This window comes from Dioscorea cayenensis, chromosome 11 (genome assembly GCF_009730915.1).
Source record: "Dioscorea cayenensis subsp. rotundata cultivar TDr96_F1 chromosome 11, TDr96_F1_v2_PseudoChromosome.rev07_lg8_w22 25.fasta, whole genome shotgun sequence".
NCBI lineage: Eukaryota > Viridiplantae > Streptophyta > Magnoliopsida > Dioscoreales > Dioscoreaceae > Dioscorea > Dioscorea cayenensis.
In genome coordinates, this window is record NC_052481.1 from 2,943,802 (window position 1) to 2,971,191 (window position 27,390).

The 27,390-nt window shown below is 31.9% G+C and overlaps 1 protein-coding gene and 1 long non-coding RNA gene across 2 annotated transcripts; one reads left to right on the plus strand and one right to left on the minus strand.

Moving 5' to 3' along the window:
* Nucleotides 1-14,377: 14,377 nt before the first annotated feature.
* Nucleotides 14,378-21,839, minus strand: LOC120272628. The gene is made up of 4 exons (XR_005540222.1): nucleotides 21,715-21,839; nucleotides 20,732-20,873; nucleotides 14,743-14,846; nucleotides 14,378-14,589 (listed from the first exon to the last, which is right to left on the minus strand). It is a non-coding gene; the product is annotated as an uncharacterized LOC120272628 (long non-coding RNA).
* A 727-nt stretch (nucleotides 21,840-22,566) lies between these two features.
* On the plus strand, nucleotides 22,567-26,621 carry LOC120271445 (ATP-dependent Clp protease proteolytic subunit-related protein 4, chloroplastic-like). The gene is made up of 7 exons (XM_039278123.1): nucleotides 22,567-22,879; nucleotides 23,642-23,845; nucleotides 24,737-24,792; nucleotides 25,174-25,300; nucleotides 25,417-25,494; nucleotides 25,607-25,720; nucleotides 26,190-26,621. Exons 1-7 carry the CDS (start codon nucleotides 22,637-22,639, stop codon nucleotides 26,259-26,261), a joined length of 894 nt encoding a protein of 297 aa, XP_039134057.1. The 5' UTR covers nucleotides 22,567-22,636; the 3' UTR covers nucleotides 26,262-26,621.
* Nucleotides 26,622-27,390: the final 769 nt, after the last annotated feature.

A 27,390-nucleotide genomic window follows, 5' to 3' on the forward strand; every position in this document is an offset into this window, starting at 1 on the left:
GAAATAATTTATTTAATGTGACGTGGCTACTCACCGCCACGCCACTAAATTTGGCCGGAAATCAATGAGTGACCGCTCGGTGAAATGAAATCGAATTCGGATGACCACTTTGATACAAATTGAAAAATAATGACCAAAGTGGAAATTGGCCAAAACACAGTGACCTCCTCAAAAATTTACCCGATGTTTGATGGAAGTTGTTAGATCATGATTGAATGGTTGCCATTTGTAAAGATTATGTGCAAAGGTTATTGCTAGTTATTGTGTTGTTACATTGTTAAGTGTTGTTAACTATTATTTGGTACTGTATATGAATGGATAGTGGGTGTTAGATGCAAATCTAACTGCCACTATTGGATGTATTTAGATTTAATATCTAAGGACATCTTTAGAAGACATGTATCTCATATAAGGTGTCACTAGATTTCAAATCTAGAATCTAGAGACATTTTATAATGGCCTTATCATTATCCATTTGTGTTAATAGTACTTAAAAATATATAACAATAAGTATTTGTGCCCAAACACAATAACTAACAGTTACTCTAGACACCGCATTTATAAAAAGCAACTGTTAAATCATAATCTAATGACGGCCATCAAATGTCTCTAATTTTAAAAAAAACTAAGGTCATACTTAGAAAATGTTTACAGTACACACACATATGGGGTTTGGGGGGAGGGGGTGCAATTTCAAAGGTCTTTCCAAGAAAATCTAGGATTCTCCGTAGAGCCATCGCTTGGAATATTTAGCTAGAGAGAAATGATTACATTTTCAACTCTAATTTTTCCACGAATGACATAATAATTTTAAAAATTAATCATATGTTCATTTTGTAGGTGTCTACCGCCCTTAAGCAGAAAAATATAAAGATGGAGGACTTTATCAACATTTTGAAGAGAAGCCTTGATTTTCTCAAGCTTGTAGAAAGGTCCTGAGTGACCCGGGTAGAACATGTCTTTGACTTTCTCAAGCTTATATCTATATGTCTTTTTATATATGTACTCTTTCTCTTACTTTATTAATGAACGTGGTGCATCCACTTTTTCAAATATATATATATATACATACATTATATTAAAGCTATCCCCCAAAAATCCCCCATTGCCAGCCTTTATTTTGAGTGACATTTGTCTTTCTTTGATTGGGTAAAAAAAAATTATGTTATCATTTTGAATTCATGTGATGCTATAGTAAAAGGGTTCTTTAAAAGGTGGTCCTCCATGTAGTTCATAGTGGGGATATACTATCACTATCTTTGGAACCACCAGGATACATGTTGGTCATTATTAGCATTTATCAATTTGTTTTATTAATGATTTGATGTGATGGTATAAATTAGTGCTCATATTTGCATTAAAAGTGTAAATAGTTGATTGAATGCACATCACTTAAAGCTTGGCTTTCACAATACTTACAAAATCAAATATGTTGCCATGTGAGAATATGTAACTCAGATTGAATGTAAATCGGTTTTAATAATATCATTTTTTTTAGTTTTTCACATCCTTATACAGGGAACCAAAATGAAAAAAATCTATCCCCTCCATTACTTATAAAAGGATGACATAACACATTGCATTATAACAAATCATTAGTTCTTGATTTAGATTCAAGAGTTTTACAAAAAAACGAAGACTTTATCTTAGGATTGCCAGATTGAGGATATCGCCCATTTGAGAGATTAGGTGAATTTTACACATACTATCTTTTTTTTATTTGACAATGTTAATAAATAAATTCTTAATTTTAAAAAAATATAAATTATTGATTAAAAAAAAGAAATTATTATAAAATATTACATAAAATATTCATATCATTATGATTTTTTTTTTTTGATAAACTGGTGACAAGCACCTTTTTTTTGCATTGTGCTTGAAAGGTTTAGAATTCAAGACTTCTCAAACACAAACAAGGTAGAAGACTACTAAGCTATGCCTTGGATCCTCTATATTATTATGATTCTCTTCGTATTTATATATTATTTTACTTAAATTACTATTCATTTGCAGTTATTTATGACATTTTGTTCATACAATTTATTGACAGAAACTTTTGTTTGTCTTCAATAAATCACAGTAGTAAAAAAAAAACGATAAATGAAAGATAAAGGCCATATTGTTATCACTGCTCAATTTAAAGCGATACTTAAGGAGATCTTGGAAAAATTTAGGTTACCGCTTGTAAGCTATGAATGTGAAAAATATGGTCCATATCATCAACCATGTTTTCTAACCAAAGTCAAATTTAAAGATAAATTTGAATTTAAAGCATACATAAAGAAAGAAGCTGAAAATGAAGCTACCTTACGTGTTATAAGGCATCTTCAAAATGTTTATAATATTATCATTAAAGATGCGAGTGAGAGGGAACTATATGACATTAAAAATGAATTAGAAGATCTTTATAGTAACTGCCCTTATTTTTGTCTTTCTTACTGTGTATAGAATACCCTATCAAGAATAGGTTACTTATAAATAATAATGGAGGTATCTATTTCCTTGGATTAACACTATCATAAACAAATCATACTAAGTATTTGTACATAAAAAATATTACAAATATTGATTAGATACCTCGCATTGATGGCTACAACTTGCCATCTTTTCACCAATTCATTATTAGTTGCTATTTTTTTTCTTACACCACAATTAAAAGGTCTTCCTTTGTTACATCAACAGAATCTTAAACCAATTCTTGCTTCAATACTTTGTTACATATCATACTCATTTAAGAAAGTACCCATGTAACACCATATTACACACACATAAAACTACAAAAAAAAAAAAACCACTTTAAATATTACATAATTTTTGAAAGCAAATTAAATTTATATTTTCATTTGCAAACTTTCTCACTAAACCATCTTCACCTAACCATTCATTATAAATTACATCATTGCTTTTCACCCACATAACTATTTGTCACACTTCTATGCCTCTTTTTCTATCCATTTACCTTCTATACTCCACACGATCTCTCTTAAAAATTTTGCTACGAAATATTGGCGATTATTTATTATATGATTACATGATCGTTTGCTCTCTATTGCTTTAGAAATACTATTAACTTTTTCATTAGTAACTAAACTCAACATTGTCATACCAGAAGTACACGTCATCTGATTTTTGTACAAAATAATCTCCGCTGCATATCCTGCGGGTAAATAATCTTTAAAAGCTGCATTCTGTAGATATTGGATGCCTAAATCCATTTTCAATTTTATAGCTTCTACCTGCAAAATAATTTTAAAAATTAATTTCCAATATTAATAGTATGACTTATCTAAGATTAAAAAAATATGAAATTAATAAATTTTTCACCAAGCCAAGTTTCAAACTAGCTTCTAGATTTTCATTCGATGCACAATTTCGAAGAAAAATAATATACTCTTCTATGCCAATGTACCATAAATTCTATATTCGCATCAACTGACCAACTCTCCAACTTTCGGATACTTCATAAAAAAACTCTTGCAACTGAAAAAAGCCCATTTCATTATTATTAAAATAGATAATTATTTTTTAAAATTCTATGAATGAATGAAATTACCATCGACGCAAATTTTGGAGATCATAAAGGGATTTACAAGATGTTAAAACTATATATCCAAGGATTTCTTCAACTATAACTTGAGGAATTTTTTCAATGAAATCACTGCAATATTTCTCTCCCATCCTAAGATAAACAAGAACATAATGATCACACATTCGAAAAACAAAAAAGGAACAAAGCAAAAAACTAATGCAAGAAATACAAGAAAATACATAGAGGAAAAATGAAAACCTAGATCATGAAAAGAAAACTTATTCTAAAACCAGAGAGAATAAAGATTACGCCGATAGTGATGGTTTCGAGCTCAAAATTCTTTTTGGTTTTGGCTTAAAATCAACTCAATCACAACTGTAATAAACTAATATAAAGATATATAGAAACAATTTTTAACAACTTTAACTTGAATAGTTTTTAAGAGGATAATGTTCAGGCACACCAAATCTTATAAGATCTTTATAGTATCTGACATTAATTTTTCCCCTCTTACTATGTATATGGCAGCCTATCAAGAATAGGTAACTTATAAATATTAACGTAGATTTTTATTTGCTTTCACTAACACTATCATAAATAAATAATTATAAATACTTGTGCATAACTAATATGACAAATATCAAGCAAATACCTCTCATTTATACCAAAACCATATTATCTTTTCACCAATTCATTACTATATATATATATATATATATATATATATATATATATATATATTTGGCACACATGAAACACCAGCATCAACACAAGATGCCAATAATATGAGAGGCAAAAAAGTCAAAGTCGTATTTGATTGTGTGACAACCAAATTCTCAAGATTGTGTTTTTGGACACATAGGCTTCACAAAAGAAGGATAAACAAGAGATAAATGTCAACTTGGAAATACTAACTCAAAAAGAAAAGACAGATGAGACATATTAATTAGGGGATATAAAAAGTACCAAATCCTTAAATAATTTAAGTAGCAAATCATAATAGATCTTTGTAAGAGATTTGACCTTCTGAAAGACTTTTATGATCTTAAAGCCCAAAAAAGGAGACAACTTTGCTTTTGGTTTTCTGATAGACAAAGATAACATGATTGATGAAAAAAGAAATGAAAAAAATCTAACACGAAGAAAGGGTAACAATGAGAGGAAGCATGCATTGTAGATTAAAATAGAAACATGATGAAAGTATCTGTGACCCACTACAAATCATGTTTTCTTTATCTTTCATCATGTGATTTTGATCTGATAAAAAATATATAGGGCACTATAATAATATCACACTGCTATCTTCCTTCTTTTTTATTCGCATCTAAACAAAAGAAACGATTTAAATGTTTTAAAATAGGAAAATAAATTCTGTCAAGAGATACGAATCAAGCTAAGTGAATCTAAACCTAGGTCTTCATTTCTCACTAAATAATTAACGGCCATTAAACACGGCCATCCTGTGATACATTAAATTATTCAAGCCATTCAAGAAAATAATGCGGAACCAAGCAAAAAAGATGAAACAACAAAAATATTGGAATCAACATCACAAGCTGAGATATCTATCTATTTATTCCCAGCAAAGAAACAAAGAGTCGTGCCTTGTTAATGAAATACAACCAAGTACCACAGAGAAAGCAAATTTTCTAGTCTTTAGTGAGAATTTACTTGTAAGATGCGTGAATATAGTATTCTTTCAAATAAATTTCTCTATGCTACATTCATGAATTAATTTATTACAAATAGCAATCTTCAAAATAACACATCCATGAAAAATCATTTGACTGTATAAGTAATTGTTATGAAAATCGATTATTCATAGATTATTTGTTAAATAATTTATTTATTTATTTTCAATTGATATTTTTAAATTATTTTATTGTAAGTCCCAAGAGAAGGTGAGAATGGACAAAGGTAGAGAATGTGCATGTCATCAACCATTATGAGTGTATCTTTATGAAGATATTGGCTTTTGTTTTTCATACACCTTTCTCTTCTATCAAATCAAAAAATGAAAGGTTTTTATTCTCTTTTTTATTTTCATATTTTTTTTACATATTTTATTGTGAGTCCCAAGAGGCAAGCACCTTGACAAGTGTAGCGATAAAAATAAAATGTTGATTTATTACATTTAGAGTTTTTGTAAAAAAAATGTGAAAATATAAAATAACACATAAATAACGCATTCATGAATTAATTTATTACAAATAGAAATCTTTTATTTATTTATTTATGTATTTATTTACTTACTTTATCTGTAGGGAAGATGATGTTAAGGTTATAATGCTACAATCAACAATTTGCATTAATGGAGGATAATGAATGATATTATTCTATGCCTCATTAGGATGATGATGGATGTGTTATCTTTTGATAAATTTATGTATAAGAAAGTTATAAAATAATTTTGCGAACATTGAGTAGTAAAGTAAATGAAAATTTAATTTTTTTCTCATATGGTGAAGTTTAAAGACAAATACAAATTATGTTTTTCATATACTTAATTACTTATTAAAGGGGGAAAAAAGAAAGAACAAACCACTCAAAGTCAAAGCACCAACTGTTTTTCTTATTAACTACTACTACTATGATACTTTTCCCAATCGATGCTCTGTTATCAACCTCCTACATCTAAGATGCTACATAGTTCCTCCAGTTTGTATAAATTTTAATTCTTCTTTATTATTGTTTAATCTTCAAAAGGATTTTTTTTTTTTTTTGGTCAAAATTGTGTGAGATCCTTGCATTTTAATGTTGTTCATATAGTTCACAAGCCAATAAAATCTTGGCCCTTTATTTGCTTTCAATTATTAATTTATTCTCTTCTTAGTTAATATTCATTTTTCCCACTTGATTTATGATATATATTTACTTCAATTTGTGATGTTTCAATTTGTACAGAACTTGAATTATATTTTCCGATGTCTAGGCCCCGTCATAACAGAAAGCTTGCTTTTATACCCACAGTTAATAAGGTAGAAGTTACAAATAATAGAAAGAAACGCATAAAAATTCTAAATTCTAGAAAGCTCCAACTTAAGGAAGAATGTAAATTTTCTTCAACATCTACAACTATTGAAATCCTAGAAGAATGTAATGAAGGATAACATTTACTTTAATTCTCACGAACTTTTTTATTCAACTTATATGTCAAAAATATTCACTTTATCTATCTCCTTCCTAATAACATTCATTGCATTATGATTCATATGTTAAATTCTCAAATAAAACTGATGGATAATACATGAATTTTGACATGCATTTATTCATATCCAAAGAAATCCCAATAACTGAAACTTTGAACTATTAGATTAAAGTACAGAAGAAAGTGGATGAGCAACTAGAGGTAAGTGTTGTGATTTTGTATACATAAAAATCATACTAACAATGATATGTATTTAAATTTCCAAATGTTTAATATACCTATAGTACTTGCCGATTTATTAATAAGTATAAAATAAAATGCAAAACAAATAATTTTATATTACTATTGCTTGCAATTAAATCTAACACTAAATTGAGTATAAATCGAAAGGGAGAATCTAAGGCTACTGATTAGGGAAAGAGATCTACATAAATAATTTGTAAAGGTCTTACAACTCAGCTTTTCTGTCATATGAAATTAGTGCAATAACAAAAACTCAAAATACTAAGTTGACTGAAAATACTCCCTCCCTTGAGCAAGATATAAGCATAAAATACAATAAAATCATGTTGTAATTCTTTCATATCAAAATAAATTTTTATTAAGTATGTAGCTTTTATATTTTTATTCCAACTTATTATGTACTCTATGTAATACAAATTATTAACAAATTGAATGTTCTCTAAAAATATAAAAACAAACTATATTTGTCTATTAAAAAATATTTAATTTATTTACAGATATATATAAATTATTAATAAAAATAAAATAAAATATTTTCAATACATTTTAAAGCCAAATTATTTTACACATTCAAACCCGTAGCGTAAACGAGGGCATCTAGTGTGTGTGTGTGTGTGTGTGTGTGTGTGTGTGTGTCTATATATATATATATATATATATATATATATGGGGCTCGTCTTTTAGGAACGTGTCTTGGTTTCAAATCTAGGGGTGTCCTATAGTAGTTGTTGAGTAATGCTAAATGTCCCAACTCGCTTTCCCGAACTAACATCCCGACTGACTTGGCTGCCCACATGGAGTAAATATCAAATTCAATTTCTCTCTCCCACTCATCTTAATAAAGAGCTTCCTATTTAAAAAAAAGAAAACAAAACAAAACATGTACATCTCAAGCTCTCTTCTCCGCCGCCGTAACTATCCATGGAAGCATCAAGCCTCTCCAAAACCATAGATCTCGAGCTCTCTTCTCCGGCGCCACAACTCTCCATGGAAGCATCAAGCATCAAGCCTCTCCAAAAACCCGTACATCTCGAGCTCTCTTCTTCGGCGCCGTAACTCTCCATGGAAGCATCAAGCCTCTCCAAAACTCTAGATCTCAAGCTCTCTTCTCCGGCGCTGCAACTCTTCATCAAAGAATCAAGCCTCCCCAAACCCTAGATCTCGAGCTCTATTCTCCGGTGCCGTAACTCTCCATGGAAGAATCAAGTCTCCCCAAAATCCTAGATCTTGAGCTCTTTTCTCTGCGTGGGCAACCAAGATGATGAACGGAGTCATTTTAAAGCTTGTGGTGATGACAAAGGATATTGAGCTTGTGGTGCTTTACTTTTCATTGGTTTGTTATGATTTTATTTTTGTGAGAATTATCTTATCAATTATTGAATTATCCTGTTGTTTTCCTGATGGGCATTGTGTCTCTAAGAATTATCTTATTAATTATTTCTTTTGACTAAAATTGCAAGGTCACCTTGTTTATATTTTTTTGTAGAAAATGTTGGGCAAGTGACATGCATTGGAACAATGGCTTTCAAGTAGCATCAATCGAAGCTGAAAAAATTAGATCCTATGAGAACATTTCCCAAACTTTCACAGCAAGGAGATTCTTCGCAATTGTCTTAATTGGATCAAAAGAAGAAGAATTCAGATTAGAGTTGTGCCAAGGATAGCTTGAATTTTTCTAAGCTCATCAATGATAATGACATGGTGACAAAGTTGAATGAATGTGCCAAGATTAATGGCCAAGAGGACTTGGTCAAGAGTGGTAAGAGTAGTATGTGCAGGGCTATTGCAATCAGTGATGTTAGTGATGTGAGTACTTATAGTAGTATTACTAACAATTTGAGCAAGCCTCATAAGGCAAATGATTCAAGATGGGAAGCTATTCATCGGTTCAGGGCCAGGGATGAAGTGCCAAGTTTGAGCCATTTTAGTCTTCTCAAGAAACATTGTACTTAAATTGTTGTAAATTTTATAACTTAATGCAATTGGGAAATTATTGACTTCTGTTTATGATCTTGGTTGAAGCTAATGATCCCTGGCTTGTATTGTATTGTTTTGCATTAATCTGGAAAATTAAGCATTTTTCACTTTTCAATCTTACTCTTTCAGATAATTACATTTGTCCGTCTCAATGTAAGCACTCGAAGCTAATGAACAAAATAATTTCTATATCTGTTGAACATGGATTATGAAATTGAAGAGAAGAAAAAATCTATTGATTGTGAGAATCCAAAGGTCATCATAGAACATGGATTAATTGTGAGAATGCAAAGGTCATGAAATCCATTGATTATATATGAAAACACAGAGATCAACAAATCTATTGATATATGAAATATTAACCCATCCACACCATGAAATAAAATCCATCTCACCAAATTACTCTGAAACAACACAATTTTCTCAATTTAGGCAAAACATAGGAGTACAACTTAACTATGAAGTGCAGCCTTTCTACATTGAATCTTACTCCCTTCATTAGGTAGCAAAAATCTTCACTTATGTGTAAACAACTCTTTATCTGAACATCTAGGAGGTCCAACCTGGTCACAAACAAAAAAAATTATAATTATTAAAACATCTACTCTTAGATGTGGAACAATAAATTTACATACTCTTTGTAAAACAATAAATTTGAAAACTAAGATTAAAAGAGACCACTATGCAAAATGCATGGAACAATTAATTGATGTGGAACAACAAATAAATTACCTGTGATGCCCAGATTTTGTAAAATGTCACTATCAACAAGTGGCATAGTCACCACATCTTGAAGAGAACTTGAATTAACCTAAGAAGGGAAAGATAAAATATTGAGTACAAATTAAAATTAAATAACATATATTTAAAATATTTCATATATGATTATGAAAAATTAAATTAAATAACATAACATTACCCCACTTTCTTGGGTACAAATTTCAACTTGTGTGTTGTTTTGAAGTTGTGTATTTCCTTTCATTTGTGGTCTCTAAAAACATTAACATTATTTCTAGACCATAGAGACAATTATAAAAAATAAAAAATAATGGCTTAAATTGTAAGTACCTTTTTTTTATTTCTAATGACTATTTCTTCAACTTTTGATTTCTTCCTCTTTGATGGTGGCCGGCCTCTACTCCGCACCTTTAAAAGAGTTGAAAATTTTGTGGTTGAAGATGTTACTTGATGGTGCTCATGATCTCCTTCCAACGAAATTGGTGATATAAATTGATCATTATGGATCTCCCAATAATTTCCATCATCCATAAGCTTCTCCATTGCCTCATCCATGCACTTGATTAAAAAAATAAATTTTTGGTTGGATTGCACTCCAATTTCTGCAACTTTAGACAAATGGGAGCACAATTTGTTGTATCACATTTTTTGCTCACTAGTTTGTGTGTCATCGTAGCAATTCTTCATGTAAGTATTCCGCCATTTAATATCTTTTCTCCAACGGGATAAAATATATTGAGGTGGAATTTCTTTCACATTCCTCTCAATAAGAACTTTGCATATATGTCTACAAATAACTCCTCTAAACTCAAATAAACGGCATGAACATTTAATGCCAAATTCAACTTCATTGTATTGAACATTAAACACTACTTGCTTTTTGATTCTATTTTCTTTTCCTCTAAAGATGTCTGTCACAAAAAATGTGCATATTAGCCCATCTGAGTTGATAAATGTAAGATTGCAGTATAACATTCCTCGTAATTCATCTTGGAACAACTTAAAAATTTCATTTGTGTAGACTTCTTATAGTTGTTTCTTAAATTGGCAATCTGTTATCATTGAAAAGCCTGAGTTGAAGAAAGCAAAATCATTTTATTTTCTTTCTCAATTTTACTTTTCAATGCAATATCATACTGTTCCACAAATTGTTTTAGAGATATTGTTGGACCAACATAGCCATCAAAGAAAACATTATGCTTTCACTTCTTTGAGAAGTAGACATTCCGGCAAAAAAAACTCCTTTAACATATACAAGAGCCCAACGATGACGAATCATGTATAAAGAATTCAACCATTCATTTTTTTCAATGTTATAATCTTTGATCATCTTCAGCCAAACTTCTTCAGATTCTTGAATATCCACCGCCTCATAAATGATACTCTTCAAAATCTTCTTTATTTCTTTGTACTGAATTAGACCTCCAAGCTTCTCTGGAACTTTTTTCATAATATGCCAAAAGGCAAAGACGATGATGTGAATTTGGGAAGACCGTCTTGACTACACCTTGAATAGCCATGCATTGATCTGTGATTATCACATTTGGGATCTTATTTGACATGCATTCCAACCAAGTTCTGAACAACCAAATGTACGTTTCAGTATCTTCCTTTGACAGTAGACCACATCCAAATAAAACAGTTTATTCATGATGGTTTACTCTAACAAATGGAGCAAAGGACATATTATATTTATTTGTTAAGTATGTTGTGTCAAAAGATACAACATCACCGAAAGCTTCATAAGCTGCTATAGATCTTGCATCTGCCCAAAATATATTTCGTAACAAGTCTTCATCATCTATATCAATTAAATGAAAAAAATTTGGATTTCTCCTTTTGCATTTGAGAGAAATAATTACCAAGTGCTTCAGCATCGCCAACTCCAAGCCTTAATTGCCTTGCTCTTGCAATATAGTTTCGACAATCTTTTTCTGTATATGTCAAATTTTCATATCCACCACCTTCAACAGCTAAAGAATAAAAGTTCTTGATTAAACTAATGACTGCTTGGTTATTTAGGTCAAGCCTTCTCTTGACATATGAATCCATTTTTTTGTTGCAATTTTGAAAATGAGATTTCAGTGGACTAAGTGCATGATTATGCTCAAAATGGATTCGGGATATATTAAACTGCCCATCATTGCTAGCAATGACATTAATCCTGGCTTGACAATTTGTTTTAGTAGATAGCATAGGATTGAAAGAATCTTTTGCAGTGGATATTCTCCTGCCACTTCGCACACAAGCTTGTAATATTATAATTTTCCATCATCTCCTGATTTCATAGTTCCTTTTGTAATACCATACCCTTCTTGTTGTGCATACTTAACATAGAAATCATAAACTTCTTCTTCCGAATAAAACACCATACCGCCCTTTGGAACAATTTTTTCACATGTTGAATCTTCTATGTGTACCATTTTTTCTTTCTCTTTGTTTAAGATTTGTAAATAAGTAGCCTCAACTTCTGTTTTCATTTTGGCTCTGCTCAGAAGATCCAACTGTTAATTCTACCACACTGTTGTTTCTTTCTCTAGTTGAATTCACTGCATTTAATTTAATTAAACACAAAAATGAAGTGATAAATAAACAATAATAACATGGTCATTCTAATAGTATGTATATATGCAAATGATGGTGATCATTCAAATAGTTGTATAAAATATTCCATCATGAATATCTTAAACAATCCATCATGAACTAAAGCTTCATAAATGACTAAACAAGAAAAAATATTCCATTGAAAAATTGTATAAAATATTCCAAACATACTTAATAACCAACATTGAGATTTACATTGCAAACTTCATTAAACAAAAAAGATCTAAAACTTAATTTACACTCACAGTACAATCTAAGTATGTTTGGACATAAGAAAATGAACATGAAAGAATTGTTCTAGAAATATACCAGTAATGAACTCACAATGGTCCTTCCCACAACACCATTTATACTCACTATCAAATACAATATGTCAATGAAAACCCAACCAAAAGTTAGAAACTAAACAAACAAACCTAATTAAGAGAATAAAATCTACAACACATTCCAAAAAATTCGAAGGACAAATCAACAAAAAAACAACCAAATCCAAGAAAAAAAAAATCCCAATTCGAGCAAAAGAGAACGCCCACAAAAGACTCACAATGAGAAATTCATTACTGTAGCAGATGAGCTTGCAAGTCTTGTCAACGACACAATTGCTTAAAGGGACTCATTTGATGACCTTGGAAGTGCTGGAGGACATGAGAAGAGGTCAAGGTTAAGGAGAAATGGAGAGGAGGCAAAGGAGGTAGAGGAGTGGGGTTAGGGCTTTCATACTTCAAAGGAGGAGGAGGAGAATGACAATAGAGGGCATTAATCCAGTTTGACCGCCACCCTCACCCTTTTATTCAACATCGAGGCCATAATAATCTCCTTCTTCTTCTCTTTCTCCTTCTTCTTTTTCTCTTTCTTCAGCCTGATAGGATTTTTGTTTTCTTTTTTTTATTTAATAGGAAGCTCTTTATTAAGATGAGTGGGAGAAAGAAATTTAATTTGATATTTACTCCACATGGGCGGCCAAGTCGGCCGGGATGTTAGTTCCGGAAAGCGAGTCGAGGCATTTAGCATTACTTGTAGTTGTTAGGTGTAAATTTAATTCTTATTGTTAATTCATGCATAATACCAAACAGTGAGTGTTAAATAGTGCAGAATAGTGATCATCCACAGTACATAATAGTAACTTTGCACAATTACATACAAGTAAAATAGATGTTAGAATAGTGTAGAATAGTAATCATATAGTTTGCATTGACATTCCCCTCAAAATTAGTAATAAATTGAAGAATCTTACATCCAAGGGACAACTTCAAAAAAATCAAGTAGGTTGGAAGAGCATCAAAGTATAAAGAAAAAGAAAACCTCTTTTATTAGTATACAGAGAATAAAATCCAAAACAATTTGATTGAATATAATATATATATATATATATTCTGTATTTAATTTGTCAAATTGAAAACCTCTACTTAAAACTATTGATGAGTGGAATGTTATGAGCAAGGTTGTCAGACCCGGCCCGGGCAATGACCCGGCTAAGCCCAGGGGTCAGGGGTCAATGGGTTCAACCGGGTCGAACCGGGGTTGAACCGGGGTCAATAATTAAATATAAAAAAAAATATTATAATAATTAATAATGAGCAAATATAATATTAAACCCATAATTATATTATAAAAACCTACTCAAATTTGATATTTAAATTGATAAATGACATTATATACAGTAGAATTTTCTAATTTTGTCATTTATTTTTACATTTTTTAAATATTTATAAATTTAATATATTAATATATAATTATCGAACTTCTCTCGGTGTTATTTATTTATTTATTTATTTATTTGTTTATTGGTTGATTTTGTTAAAATAAATAAGAAATTTAATTCACTAATTCTTATATTTTAATTGAGTTTTTATTTTGTTTTAAATTTTCTTATATTTTTATTTAATTAGAATACTTTAATTTTATATTTTTATAATAAAATTACACTCATTTATTGTTTTATTTTATTAATAAATTAAATTTTTAGAAAGTATTTATATAATATATTAATATATTTTATTTTTAAATATTAATTTTTGTTGGTATGTTTTAGGCCTGGCAACGAACCGAACTCGAACGAGCTGAGCCCAGATCGAGTTCGGTTCGAAATTCTAATTTTTAGCTCGAGTTCGGTTCAAGTTCGAAATTCTAATCTTTGTTCAAATTCGGTTTGAGTTCGAAATTTTAATCTTCGGCTCGAGTTCGGTTCGAGTTCGATTCAAAAAACAATAAATATGCTAAATTCATAAATTTGTAACAAATCACATAAACTTGGAACAAATTACATAATTGCTACATTCAACACACATGACTTCTCGTACAAACAATCACTGGACTTGTTCTGAATTGAGTGTGATGAAATGAATGATACCTGATCAAAAGTTAGAAACCATTAACAACAAAAACTTTAACATTCAGATTTAAAGATTAAGGATTCAAAAGAAGGATGAACAAATATAAAGGTGAATTTTGCCAACAATCCTAGCATCCAAGTGTATAAAAAAAAGCCAAAGTAATTGCTTACCAGTTACCATGCTCAATGGCATCCTCTATAGTAGCATCCAACATTTCAACCATGGAAGGATGAACAAATATACCATCTAATGGAATGCCTTCAACATATCTGGACTACATTTGAGCAAATAGAAGAAAATCAAAAAGATGTCAAGGATACATATAATAGTGAGAAATTATCTCAATATTATCACAATAACCAATATATAATAATAGTACTCCCTCCTACAAAAGAAATATATATAAAAAAATGGTAGAAAATAGAGAAAGGATAGAATAGTAAAGAAAAACCATCTTAAAGAGTGGCAAAGCTGTCGGGAATATCCAACTTTAGTTTTTCTTCATCTTCTTCAATCTATACAATATAAAAAACAATTAGATTAAGGTAAAGAAAAACCTTAAATTAATATAAAACTATAAATTCTTCTAAATAAATACACTTACTGTTTTGGTTTTTGTGTTCTTTTGAGTGGCTCTAAGCCAATCTGCAGTACATACTAAAGCTTCAACAGTTTTCGGAGCAAGAGAGCTGCGAAACTTATCTAGTACCCTCCCACCAGCACTAAAGGCTGATTCCGAAGCAACTGTAGTCATTGGAATTGTGAGCAAATCACGGGCCATTCTGGATAAAGTTCGAAATTTAAGAGAATTTAACTGCCACCACACCAAAACATCAAAAGTAGCATCCTCTTGCTCCCATTCCACTGTCCCTTCCTCCAAGTAAATCTCCAAATCAGATTTCATAGGTTGTGTTAGATCATTTTTTCGTTTAAATTCAGCAAATTCAGATCTGCCTCTACTTTTTGGTTTTCTCGATGATGTCGCAACACTAATGGACGATTCTGAAAAACAGCCAGCAAAACTTGAAGGTTGTTCATTGACATTTTCACTTGCATATGTTTCAAATACATCCACCATAACTTGTTTCAGCTGAACTATTTTTTCAATATGTTCAAAATCAGGATAAATACGAGGAAAACAGAAATTTATCAACACCATTTTATATCTTGGATCTAAAACAGCAGCAATTGCCATAAGCATGTTGCAATCTTTCCAATATTTGTCAAACTTCTCACCCATTACTATTGCTACATTTCTCAAAAACAGATTTGAAGATTTTGAATGAATATCTAGAACTTCTTTAACTTTCCAAACCTCTGGTAGAAATGTATTTGCATGAGGATACAAGCACATGTAAAAAGATGTGTAACATCATAAAAAAATTTCAAAAAAATTCAAAGAACTTTTTTTGGCATTTTCCCAGTCTTCAGAAGTAGGCAACCATTTATAATTTGCATCTCTAATAGCATACTGATCAAAAACAGTTCTGAAATTAAAAGCACAGTCCAACATTTCATAAGTTGAATTCCAACGTGTAGGAACATCAATACGCTAGATCCCTCTTTTTGTACAAACATTCAGCTGCCTTGCAACTTCGCCAAATTTAAATAATCTGGATGGTGATTTTTTTAAGTACTTGACAGTTTCTCTTATATTGTGAATTATACTATCAATTTCCTTGAGACCATCTTGGACCATCAAATTTAAAATGTGTGCACAACAACGGATATGAAAAAAATATGACCTTTGTAGTGCAACTTGCCTCTTGATTCAAAAATTAGACTTTTAGACTTCTTGCAACTACATCATTAGTTGTTGCATTATCTAATGTGATTGTTGAAACTTTATCTTGGATACCCCATTCTAAAAGACATTCTGAAATAGCATCGGAGATGACAATACCCGTGTGAGGTGGTTCAAGCTCATAAAAACTAATGATACGTTTTTGTAGTTTCCAATCCAAATCAATAAAATGTACAGTCAAGCACATATAGCCAATTGTTTGATTTGATGTCCAAGTATCGGAGGTAAGGCAAACTCTTTCAACATTATTCAGATTTTTTTTTAGTTTTTCTTTTTCAATTTCATGCAATCTCAAGCAATCTGATTTTGATGTATTTCTTGAAATTCTTTCATATTGAGAGTTCATGGACTTCATTAACACATTAAACCAAAAATGCTCTACCATACTAAATGGGTACTCATGCACTGTAATCATTTTGGCCATAACTTCTCTAATCTTGCTCATGTCAAAAGATTGTGTTGAGAAAGATAAAACTGTTTCACCATCCCCGCTGTCCGAAGGTAATAAACTAATAATTTTTTGATTCTTGTGTTGTTTTCTGTAATACAAACAATCATCTAAATGTCTCTTAAGATGAGTGGTTGTTCCTGACTTGGAAACTGCATATTTCTTCTTGCAATGACGGCATTCATATTTTTGAACTACTTCATTTCTGTCCTGAATATTTATAATCTGAAATTCTGTCCAAACTTTGGAAATTTTTTTCCGGCCTCTTTTAATTTCATTATCTTCTATGTCACATGGAATTGTCTCTACTTCTTCACTATGAGTGCCACTTTGTATAGGATTTAGGTTAGTATTGGCCATTGATTGTTGTGTGTCAGGTTCAGACATTTCTACAAATAGAAACAATGAAGTAACTATAAATAGAGATTTAAATTCCAACAAAATAATCGAAAAAACTTGGAGCATAAACCCAAAGTAAAATCCAATACAAAATCCAAGGGCAAGTATAATTCATCTTTTGAGTCCAAATCATCTCTCGAAAACCATTTTATTTCCTCATATGCAACACCAACATCCAACCAACAATCCCATTGTAATACCCTGAACCTGTGATTAACTGTTGGAAAATATATTCAGGGTATTACTATAGTTGCAGTAAGATTTTTTTCTACGAGTAATATTGTTGAGAAACCCCAAGTGGACGTAACAAAGACTTAAGTGTAAAAAGTTTATAAAAAGATTTTTGGGTTAAAAGAGTAATAGAAAAAGGATTGATATAAAATATTTATGGAAACCAAGGACTGAAAAGGTAAGTTGAAGGGATCATATGGAAATATTGTGTTATACTTCAAGGACCATTGGATAATTTGAAAGGATCTTTTGAGAATACTATTTTTATAATTCAGGGACCATTTGTGAGTTTTTTTCAGAGACTGTTTTTGTAAGGAATTATGTTTTGAGGGACTAAATGTAAATTTCGGCTGAAAGTTAAATTTGGAGAAAAAAATCTAGAGCTTGAGTGTTGTTCATCTTCTTCTCCACCATTTTTTGCTACAAGAATCCCGAGGGTTAAAAATGAAGAAATGGGAAGAAATTTGAGGTTTTAAGGAGAGGGACTTGGAGATCGTCTGGAGTGAGCTCACTGGGAGGGATGACTTTAGCGGTAGAAGCTTCCTTGTATTGTTTTTGGCATGTGATGTATGCATGTATATATATGTATTTATGGTTGGATTTGATGAAAATGTTGATGAATTTGAAGAAATATTAATGAGAATGATGAGGGTGTTGTTTTGAGATGAAATTTGTGTCGAAAAAACCTCAGATTTAGTGATGAAATTGCTTTGGATTGGTGGAGTTGTCACGGATTCTATCAGTAAGCGCTATCAGTAGCAAACGAGATTAAAATTTGGTTTAGTTAATTAAATTGATGATTATGATGATTAAGGTGTTAATGATGATTGTTGGATTGAAATGGGTTGAAGTTAGTCCAATTGATTTGATTAGATTAAACCAAGTTGGAATTGATTTGGTTGAGTTGGGCTTGATCAAATCAAGTTGAGATGGACTTAGGGTTTGAATGAGAATTGGTGTGGTTGGGTTTAATTGAATTAATTTGGTCTAGGTTTGATCAAATCAAATTGAGTGTGGTTGGAATTGAATTGTTTGGTTAATTTGAGTTGGTTGAGATTGATTTGGGCTTGGTTTTGGATGTTGGGCTAAGGATTTTTGGCTGAACCAATTCAAGAAAATTTGGGTTCGGTTGAACCAAGTTGGTCCAGGAAATTTTGTATAAGAATTGGGTTGGTTCAATCTGGTTCAGTGAAATTGAGTTTGGTTCAGTGCAATTAAACTTGGTTCAGTGGAATTGATCTTGGTTCAAATTGGTTCAGCAGTGTTTAGCCTAAATTAAGTTAATTTAAGTGCAATTGGAGACCGATTTAACTATTCAAGGCCGAGTTTTAACCGATTGGAATAAGTGGGCCCAATTAGAGAGTCAATTACTGGTTTTTGTATTTTCTTTTGGGTTTCAATGTGATATTTATTTTTATTATATTATTCTGTTAGGTGTTGTTCAGGCTTAGGAGGGAGTTCCAGGTCTGGGAATTAACCCAAGGACACCAGGTGAGTTGGTAGTGGCTATTATTTTAAATAATTGATTAATTATTATTATTTTGAAATAACTGTTTAATGGCTAGTATTTTGGAAATAATTATTTAAGTATTTCATTTTATCATGTTTAATTTGCGTATAAGGTTAAAATATACGTATATTTACTTGCCGTTGATGTTCCTGACAATCGTATTGATACATCAGTTTGGTATAATTATACGTATTTGTGAATAGTGAAAATACATGTATATGTGATTTAATTATTCAATTCATGTATTTATTTTTGATGGTTATATATGCTTTGATTTGGAATGATTTGTGAAATCATGTGAGCATTTTAAAATGTTTTACCAACAATATTTGTGGAATTGGTTTTCATTCCTGGCATAGGAATGGTATTTTTGTATTTGGATTTTTACTCGATATTATGCATGTATCGTCATCGTGAATGTCCCGGATAAGGACCATGTGATATGATTTATACGATTTGTATTGTCTCTGCATCTACATGTTGGTTTTGGATGGTGACGGCGGGCTAAGGCCCGACTCATCGCGAGAGTGGGTTCCCACGGGCCGACCTTTTAGAGGTGGCGTGGTGGACTCGGGTGTTGATTTGTCCGGATCGGGTGGGAGCGTAGAGCCCCGATTGGATGATACATCGGGATCCCGAGTCACCACACGGGACCCGGTGGGCCAACGCTCAAGGTTATGAAGACCTTGGCGGCTCCCAAACCCTAGTCGCGACGGCGGCTAAGTCGGGGAGAGTTTTTCGAGCTATGGATTTGAGAATGGTTTTATATTATCGCTATTTTGACATTGATTTATGATGAATTTATGTTTCAAAAGTTCTTTTAAAAAAATGTATTTTGCTAGAATTCTATTATTTTGGAAAAGTTGGAAAATTATTTAAGCAGTTGGTATTTATATACTTTATATACACTATATTTAAGTATTTGGAATTATTAAGCCACTACCGACCAACTGAATGTGCTGTAGCTGCAGGAGCAGGAACCTAGATTACCTGATCGGGTTTAGAACGAGTCAGGGTTCAGTCCAGGACTGCAGTGGGTCCCTCATTTCGTTCTTTCTTGTTATTGGTGTCATGACCTTGTAGCGGTTGTACCCTGCAAAATTAGAGTAATTATATTTATTGTATTTATGTATTTGAACCCTGTACTTGGTGAAAAAAATTATAAATTGTGATTTGTAGGTCCGCTTTTTGTTTAAAAAGCAGGTGTCGGGTTTCAGTTAAAAGGGAATTTTAACTGATGGGTGCCACATTTACCTCGGTAGAAGGGGTGGGTGTGACACCCATGATTTAGAATTAAATTCAAAGGAAAAAAGTTGGCTATTAGTTAATTACATCTTAATGTCACATGCTCATACCATTTATATCAATTATAGAGAGATCATGCACTTAGGTCTTAAACCTTCTTTGGTGTCCAACATCATCAAATATAAAGTATTGCATGTTGTATGCTATGATGTAATCCTTATGCTATAATATAAAAGGAAATAAAATAATTCAACCATACCTTACTTATGATTCTGCAGAAATTCAGAAACACAGACCCACAAAACTTGCAGAAACACAAATCAATAAATTCAGAAAATCTCATGCAGAAAAAACAGAATTGAATAAGCGGAGTGTTGTTTAATCTGCATTTTGACTAAATGTTTGCAAAAAGAGAATATAAAATACTAAATTTAGTCCTACACTAGGAAATGTTTCCATTCTAGAGTTAGAAAATCCACAAAAACTAACTTAAATATGTAGCACAGGAATGAAAAGTTTCACCTGGTATAAATGGAAATTTTGGAGGCAAGAATGGTCGCACTATGCCTTTCTGAATTTTCCAATCAATTGGATTCAAAGTTGCAGCTTCCACTTTCAACAATATCTGATCTTTCTTAGGAGAAAGTATAGGAACCTCGACAAGCTGAATTGAACACATTTTTTCAATAAATAAAGCATCAATAAACAATTTAAACTAATAAGTATTAAACAAATAACAAACTACCCATGTTTAAATTGTCATCACAGAGAGAAAGAAAGAAAGAAATAGCATCCCCACAAAGACCATTTATGCAACACAACAAACAATGACAATTAAATCTGGATCTAAAAGCACAGTGCTCATGTGGCCAACTAATTTTCACATAGAAGCAAGCTCTTAAGATTAAACAATAATCCTGAGTAAGATTAAAACAAAATTATAAAAAACGAAGCAGCAACACAAGCAAGATGTCATTTTGATCATAGAAAAAGAAAAGGCAAAAGTAGAGTTTCGATTACAAAAGTATACAAGCAAATGAAACACCAACAATCCATAATCCAATTAATAAACTTGAAAACTAATACAAATGGAAGCATGAAAAAGATGAGCCATTTAACAATGTTTTAAGGTTGCAAACAAAATCCCTAACATCAACTCTCTAGCAAAATTTCTCACTCAAAAATTCATACATTTCAATTCTCATCCAAGAATCATCAAAAGAAATACCCCCAAAATTCCACAATTGAGCACCTTGACAAATAATCCAATCTTAAAACAATCAAAAGAAGCAAAAAAAGCAAACAAGTGATGATTGTTCCTTTTCTCAAGAGTAACACAAGATTCAACCAAACAATATCACAATCGAAAAAAAATCAAGGTCTCAAAGGTATCGAAAGCAAAACCCTTATTCGAGTAAAATCAAGCAAAAACAAACAAGATCCGAAGCATCAAAACCCAAGTATAGATCTATTGAGAAAAGGAAGAGGATGAGAAGGGAGAGTACCTTGGGGCGCGTGGCCAGGAATTGCTAACAAGCAGGATGGATGACGAAGAAAGTCGAACGAAAAGGGTTTGATGAAAAGGTGAGAAGAACAGCTCTGGAGGCGGCGAGGCTGGGAGTTTTGCGATGCGTCAGGGCACGGGAGAGGCGAGGCTGGGAGTTCGGCGACACGTCAAGGCGAGAGCAGAGAAGATCTCTCTGTCTCTCTCTCTTCTCTCGCTCGCAGAGGAGAACGGAATGGTTTTTACCTGGATTTTTCTCTAGGGTTTCAAGATGGTGGCGGCGAGGGATGTGGTATGTCTGTATGTGGAGAGACGAGGGTGGGAGACGAGGGAGTGGGGACTGGGAGTTGTGAATGGATTTAGGGTTTTAAACTTTTAGATGATTTTTTATAATTTCAACCGTTGGATCAAATGATCCAACGGTTAAGAAAAAATAATTAAAAAAAAATTGTTGTAATTTAAATTAATTTTTATTTTAATTTTAAAAACTAAAAATAAATTTAAAAACACAACCAATAATAATGATAATTATTATATTATATATATATAATATATATAATATTATATATATTATATATATATTATATATATATATATATTCGAAATTCGAACCGAACTCGATCGAGCTGACTCTAGTTTGAGTTCAACTCGTTTATTGTTCGAGCTCAAATTTAAGTTTAAGTTCAGTTTGTTATTAAAATGATCGAATCGAACTCGAACCAATATCAAACTGAACTCGAGCTGCTCGCGAACAGTTTGATTATTTGCCAGCCCTAGTATGTTTATGATATATATAATGATTATAAATTATAAATTAATATTTAATTATTTTATAAAATGAAGGGGAAAAAAAAACCAAAGGAACCTCATTTATCACTGCTCTTAGAACTCAATCTCATCTCAAGCTCGCTGAAGCTCCTTCAATGGAGGTCTTTCTCTCCGCGCCTCGATGCTCTCTCGGAACTCTAATGCCCTCGCTCTCCTCCAAGCCCGGCAAGACCCGATTCTACAACGGAGCTCCATTCCGGACCTCTCTCACCAGCGACTTCGTCGCCCCTTTCGTCGGCGGCGGCGTTACCAGTGAGTTTTCTGGCCAGAAGATCCGTTCACTGTCCCTTCGGCCTTCCCCACCTGGCTCCCGTGGCAAGCGCAGCGTTGTCACTATGGTAACGTTTTCAACTGACTTTTAGGGTTGTGGATTGTTGAATTGATGTGTTTCTGATGGTTAGGGTTTTGTAGATGGACTGAATTTGTGTTTTTGAAATTATTATTGCATTTTCTTTGTGTTTCTGATGAGTTTCATTAAGGCTTTAGGTTTTGTAATCGAAGTGATTAGATTTAAGGTGATATGCTTTGGATTTTATGGTATTTTGGATGATAGGACTTCGGGGATATGAGATAGGCATGCTGCAATGTGTTCTTCAAGGAACGAAAGGAGAGAAATTTATTATATAAAACCATTGTTGATCTTGAATTAGAGTCTGAAAGAGAAAATAAGTAACTCAGCTTCATTGATTCTCTCTTGACAATTAAACAAAGTGATATTTTTCAAAAATGAAGTTTTTTGTGCTTCTGTGGAGGGTATTAGAATTTTATGGAGTAAAAATTGATTTCCAAAAGGACTATTTAATTCCTAACCCAGTTTTGTTGGATGTCTTAACATTTTTATTCTAGTTGTTGCCAAGCAATTTCAGAATTTTTTTTCCACAGTAATGTTGGTCATGAACTACATTTCTTTTTGGGTTTGGCTTGATTACCTTGTCTTATTAGTGATGTAAATAGTTGGTTGAAATAAAGCTTCGCTTGAGAACTATAATGTTGAAGCAGAATATTTTTTGTTGTATGAATTTTGAGGAACAAGTATTTTATTGTAGTAGCCTGCATTGCATCCTTCATAATCTTTTTCTTGCAATTATTTTCATTAACAGGTCATACCATTTTTGAGAGGAAATGCATGGGAACAACCGCCTCCAGATCTAGCATCTTACTTGTATAAGAACAGGATTGTGTACTTGGGTATGTCCCTTGTGCCCTCAGTTACAGAGTTGATCCTAGCTGAGTTTCTTTATCTTCAGTATGAAGATGCAGAAAAGCCAATTTACTTGTACATAAATTCCACTGGCACGACCAAGGTTAGAATTCCCATTTGTTCTTTTGCGCTGTGTCACATATAATGGTTTCATTTCAAGAGTTGGTGGTCTTGAGACATTGTTCAATTTTCTCCTACTGGTAAGAATAGAAACATGAAATAATTTGATTTAAGATAACAAATTAGGGCACTCAAACCAAGATTGTTACCAAAAAAAAAGAAGGATATATTTTGTCTTGTTGTGTCAGTGTTCTAGTTCTCATATGTAATTAGATTTTGATTATCAAAAACCTGCAACATTACTGAGTCATTTTTGTGATTTTCTTTTGCCAACTTACTCCTTTTAGTGCTAAACTACCATCAACTGTCTTACAATAACTTTTTGAGTTGATGGTATTTTTCGTATTAGAGTAATAGCAGGTTCTTAAAGCATATCACCATATGCTCCTCTTGTATAATTTGTGTTGTGAAAATTCAAAGGACTCAACAATGTGTTGAAGAGTAGTCGTAATGATTGCATTCTAAATATTAAATATCATTTAACATAAAGACTTATATATTCTTCTTGAATACTACCGCAGTATTGCCTATAATTCATATAAATTCACATTAGTCCATTTCTTGGAGTGTGATATGTGCTTTATGTGGCCTATTCTATTCCATCAGTAGCTTTCCCCAAGGAGTTATTAGCCTTATTAATGATGTACAGTCACTTGATCTGTATTGCTGGTGTTGTTATTGGCATGTCCACCTTACTATGAAACTTTATGAAAGTTTTGATTTATTTTATGTATGTGCATGAGCTTGTGAAAGATATGTTTCCTTTCCTTCATTAGTTGCTGTCAAGATATGTTTCCGAGCACACTATACTACATCTTCTAATGAGTCATGACCTTTCTAGATTTAATATGTAGTCTTTTATTATCTCTTTCAGGGTGGAGAAAAGTTGGGTTATGAGACAGAGGCTTTTGCAATCTATGATGTCATGAGGCTAGTTTCTACCCATTTTCACGAGTTTTTGATTCTGAATGTGACTGTTACCACGGATGGCTATCTGTAAATAGAGATGCATCATGCCACTTCTCGGATCTTCCCTTTCCTTGATATTTCTGTCTAACTTGCATTTTTTGGAGAGGTTTTCTCGTATATTATAGGCAAACTGAGTTGGCCTAGCATAATTTGTCATCAGCATGTACTTGTAGCATTTCGTTCATGTTCCCCAAATATTCTTTTAAAAGTTGATTTATTCCTGTAATTCTTTGATATTTATATTGGGACACGAGTCTACTTTAAAGATGAATAAATGATGTATGTTTATTTCCTAGTTGGTACATAAATGATAACTAACTATGGTTTTATCCCAAATTACAGATATGTTAAGCCCCCAATTTTCACACTGTGTGTGGGCAATGCTTGGGGAGAAGCAGCTCTACTTTTGGCTGCTGGTGCTAAAGGAAATCGAGCGGCTCTTCCGTCATCCACCATTATGATTAAACAGGTGTATTTGCTTTTATACTCTTTAGTGTAAATTTTCAGGACCTAATGTTATATATTGCAGATCTTTCACAGTCAACGATAGGAGTTTACATACTGTTTCTTTTTTCCAATATGCAGCCAATTGCTAGATTCCAAGGACAAGCCACAGATGTGGATCTTGCAAGGAAAGAAATAAAAAATGTGAAGAATGAATTGGTAAGTACTTGTAAAAATTAATAATAAGTCTCATTCATGTAAGTTTTTCTAAATTTGATAAGAATTCATATCTCAATCCTATTATAGTAGCTAACCCATTGGCATTTGCTAGGTTTCCCTATACTCAAAGCATATAGGAAAATCTAAGGAGCAGATTGAGGAAGACATCAGGCGACCAAAATACTTCAGTCCCAGTGAAGCAGTTGAATATGGTATCATTGATAAGGTATGCCTTAGACAAAGATTTACTCCCCCAAGGAAATTTTTAGCCTACACTAGGTGCATTGCACTAAAACCATTTGGATATGTGCCATGTAACAGTGACTTGGAAGATGAATGTTGTAGATGTATTTTAATTGTGACATGATGCTCTTCCAACAGTTTTGTGCAATGCACCTAGTACAAGCAAGACTTCTCTCCTGGCACCATACACATGGTTAGCATTATTTAGAGATAAAAGATATGGATCTCGATTTATGGCGAGTTGAAATCCCACATTTTTACAATAAACCTAGATTTGCAGATGCAGCATCTTGGCCACATTTCTTTAATCAAATACTGAAACAAGGTTTAGATCTAGATTTAAAGTTACATGAGTTCCAAATTCCTTCAGATCCTATAGGTCAGACACTATTTTAGTTTTTTCCGTACAAAAACTTCTAAATACTACTGACTAAACCCCTTGGTTTCTCCAGGTGCTGTACAACGAAAGAGGCCGAGAAGATCGTAGTGTAGTGTCAGACCTTCGAAAAGCACAGCTTATATAAAGCTCAAAACAAGAGCCAGCCATGTGCCATGTCCAGAATATAGGTAGAAGCCACATCTTCTGGTTAAATTATGGGAAAAAGAAAAGTTTAAATTTTAGTTAAACATATTTAATCATTTGGCTAATGTTTGTGGTCTTTAGTTTTGGGCTTTGCATGAATGATCCATCTCATTTTGGTGTGACAGCCATTTTCATTTTCCAGTTAGCAATGTACTTACAATTCATGCTTATTGAGCTCAGGCAAGTAGCCACTGGTAGTAAAGCTGTAAATTTGTGCTTTCATGTTGCAAGTTCACATTATTTCTTTTTTTTTTTCTGTTGTATTTTTCTTCATAATTATGTTTTCTCTTTTCTTGGATTACTTGCAGAATAAATCTGTCAGATATAGACTTATAGCTCTTTATTTATTTATTTTTCCTGTATAATTTATCTATGATAATAATTTCTTGTTAGAAAGTTAATATATTTAGGTCATATATGCATGTATGAACCAACTTACAAGCATGGCTGAACAGAATTATCCTTGTAAAATTAGAAGAGATTTTATTTTATTTTCATTTTCTCGGTTAGTGTGTGGTGCATGAACAATATCAAATCATATAAATTTTTTCATCTAGAAGAGTTGGTATTCAATTTCTTTCCAAGGTTTGGTATTTAATTTGATTAAAAAAAAATTTCATATGTTTTAATGGATTTTCTTTTTCAAGAAAAGTTAATATAATTTTCAAGATGTCTGAGATTTTTTGGGAATTATCCTGTCTTTATTTGTGTATTTATGGCTTTAATTTCTATTTGACCTCTGTTAGGGGGAAGTTGTCAACATTGGTATATGACCGATATCAAATTCATTAAATTATCATACTTTATAATTAAAAAATAGAAATAAGAGTCATAATTTTGTATTTTTAAATTCACAAAAAAATTGCATGCAATATTGGTTTTATTTTCAAGGTTTTTTTGTTTAATGATTTTAATAGTTTTTGTTAATTTTATACTTAATAGCTGAGTAATTTGATAAGAAGGGGGGTGTGTGTGTGTATATATATATTAGTTTTTATAGGCATTCATTTTTGAGATTAAATAGATAATAAGAACTATTTCCATATAACTATAAATAAAAGACACATAAA

Excerpts from the sequence above, each read along its gene's own strand:
- LOC120271445 (XM_039278123.1), top strand. The coding sequence starts at position 22,637 with ATGGAGGTCTTTCTCTCCGCGCCTCGATGCTCTCTCGGAACTCTAATG. Across the intron at positions 25,495-25,606 it reads AAAATGTGAAGAATGAATTG|GTTTCCCTATACTCAAAGCA; the intron begins GTAAGTACTTGT and ends GGCATTTGCTAG. Across the intron at positions 25,721-26,189 it reads AATATGGTATCATTGATAAG|GTGCTGTACAACGAAAGAGG; the intron begins GTATGCCTTAGA and ends TGGTTTCTCCAG.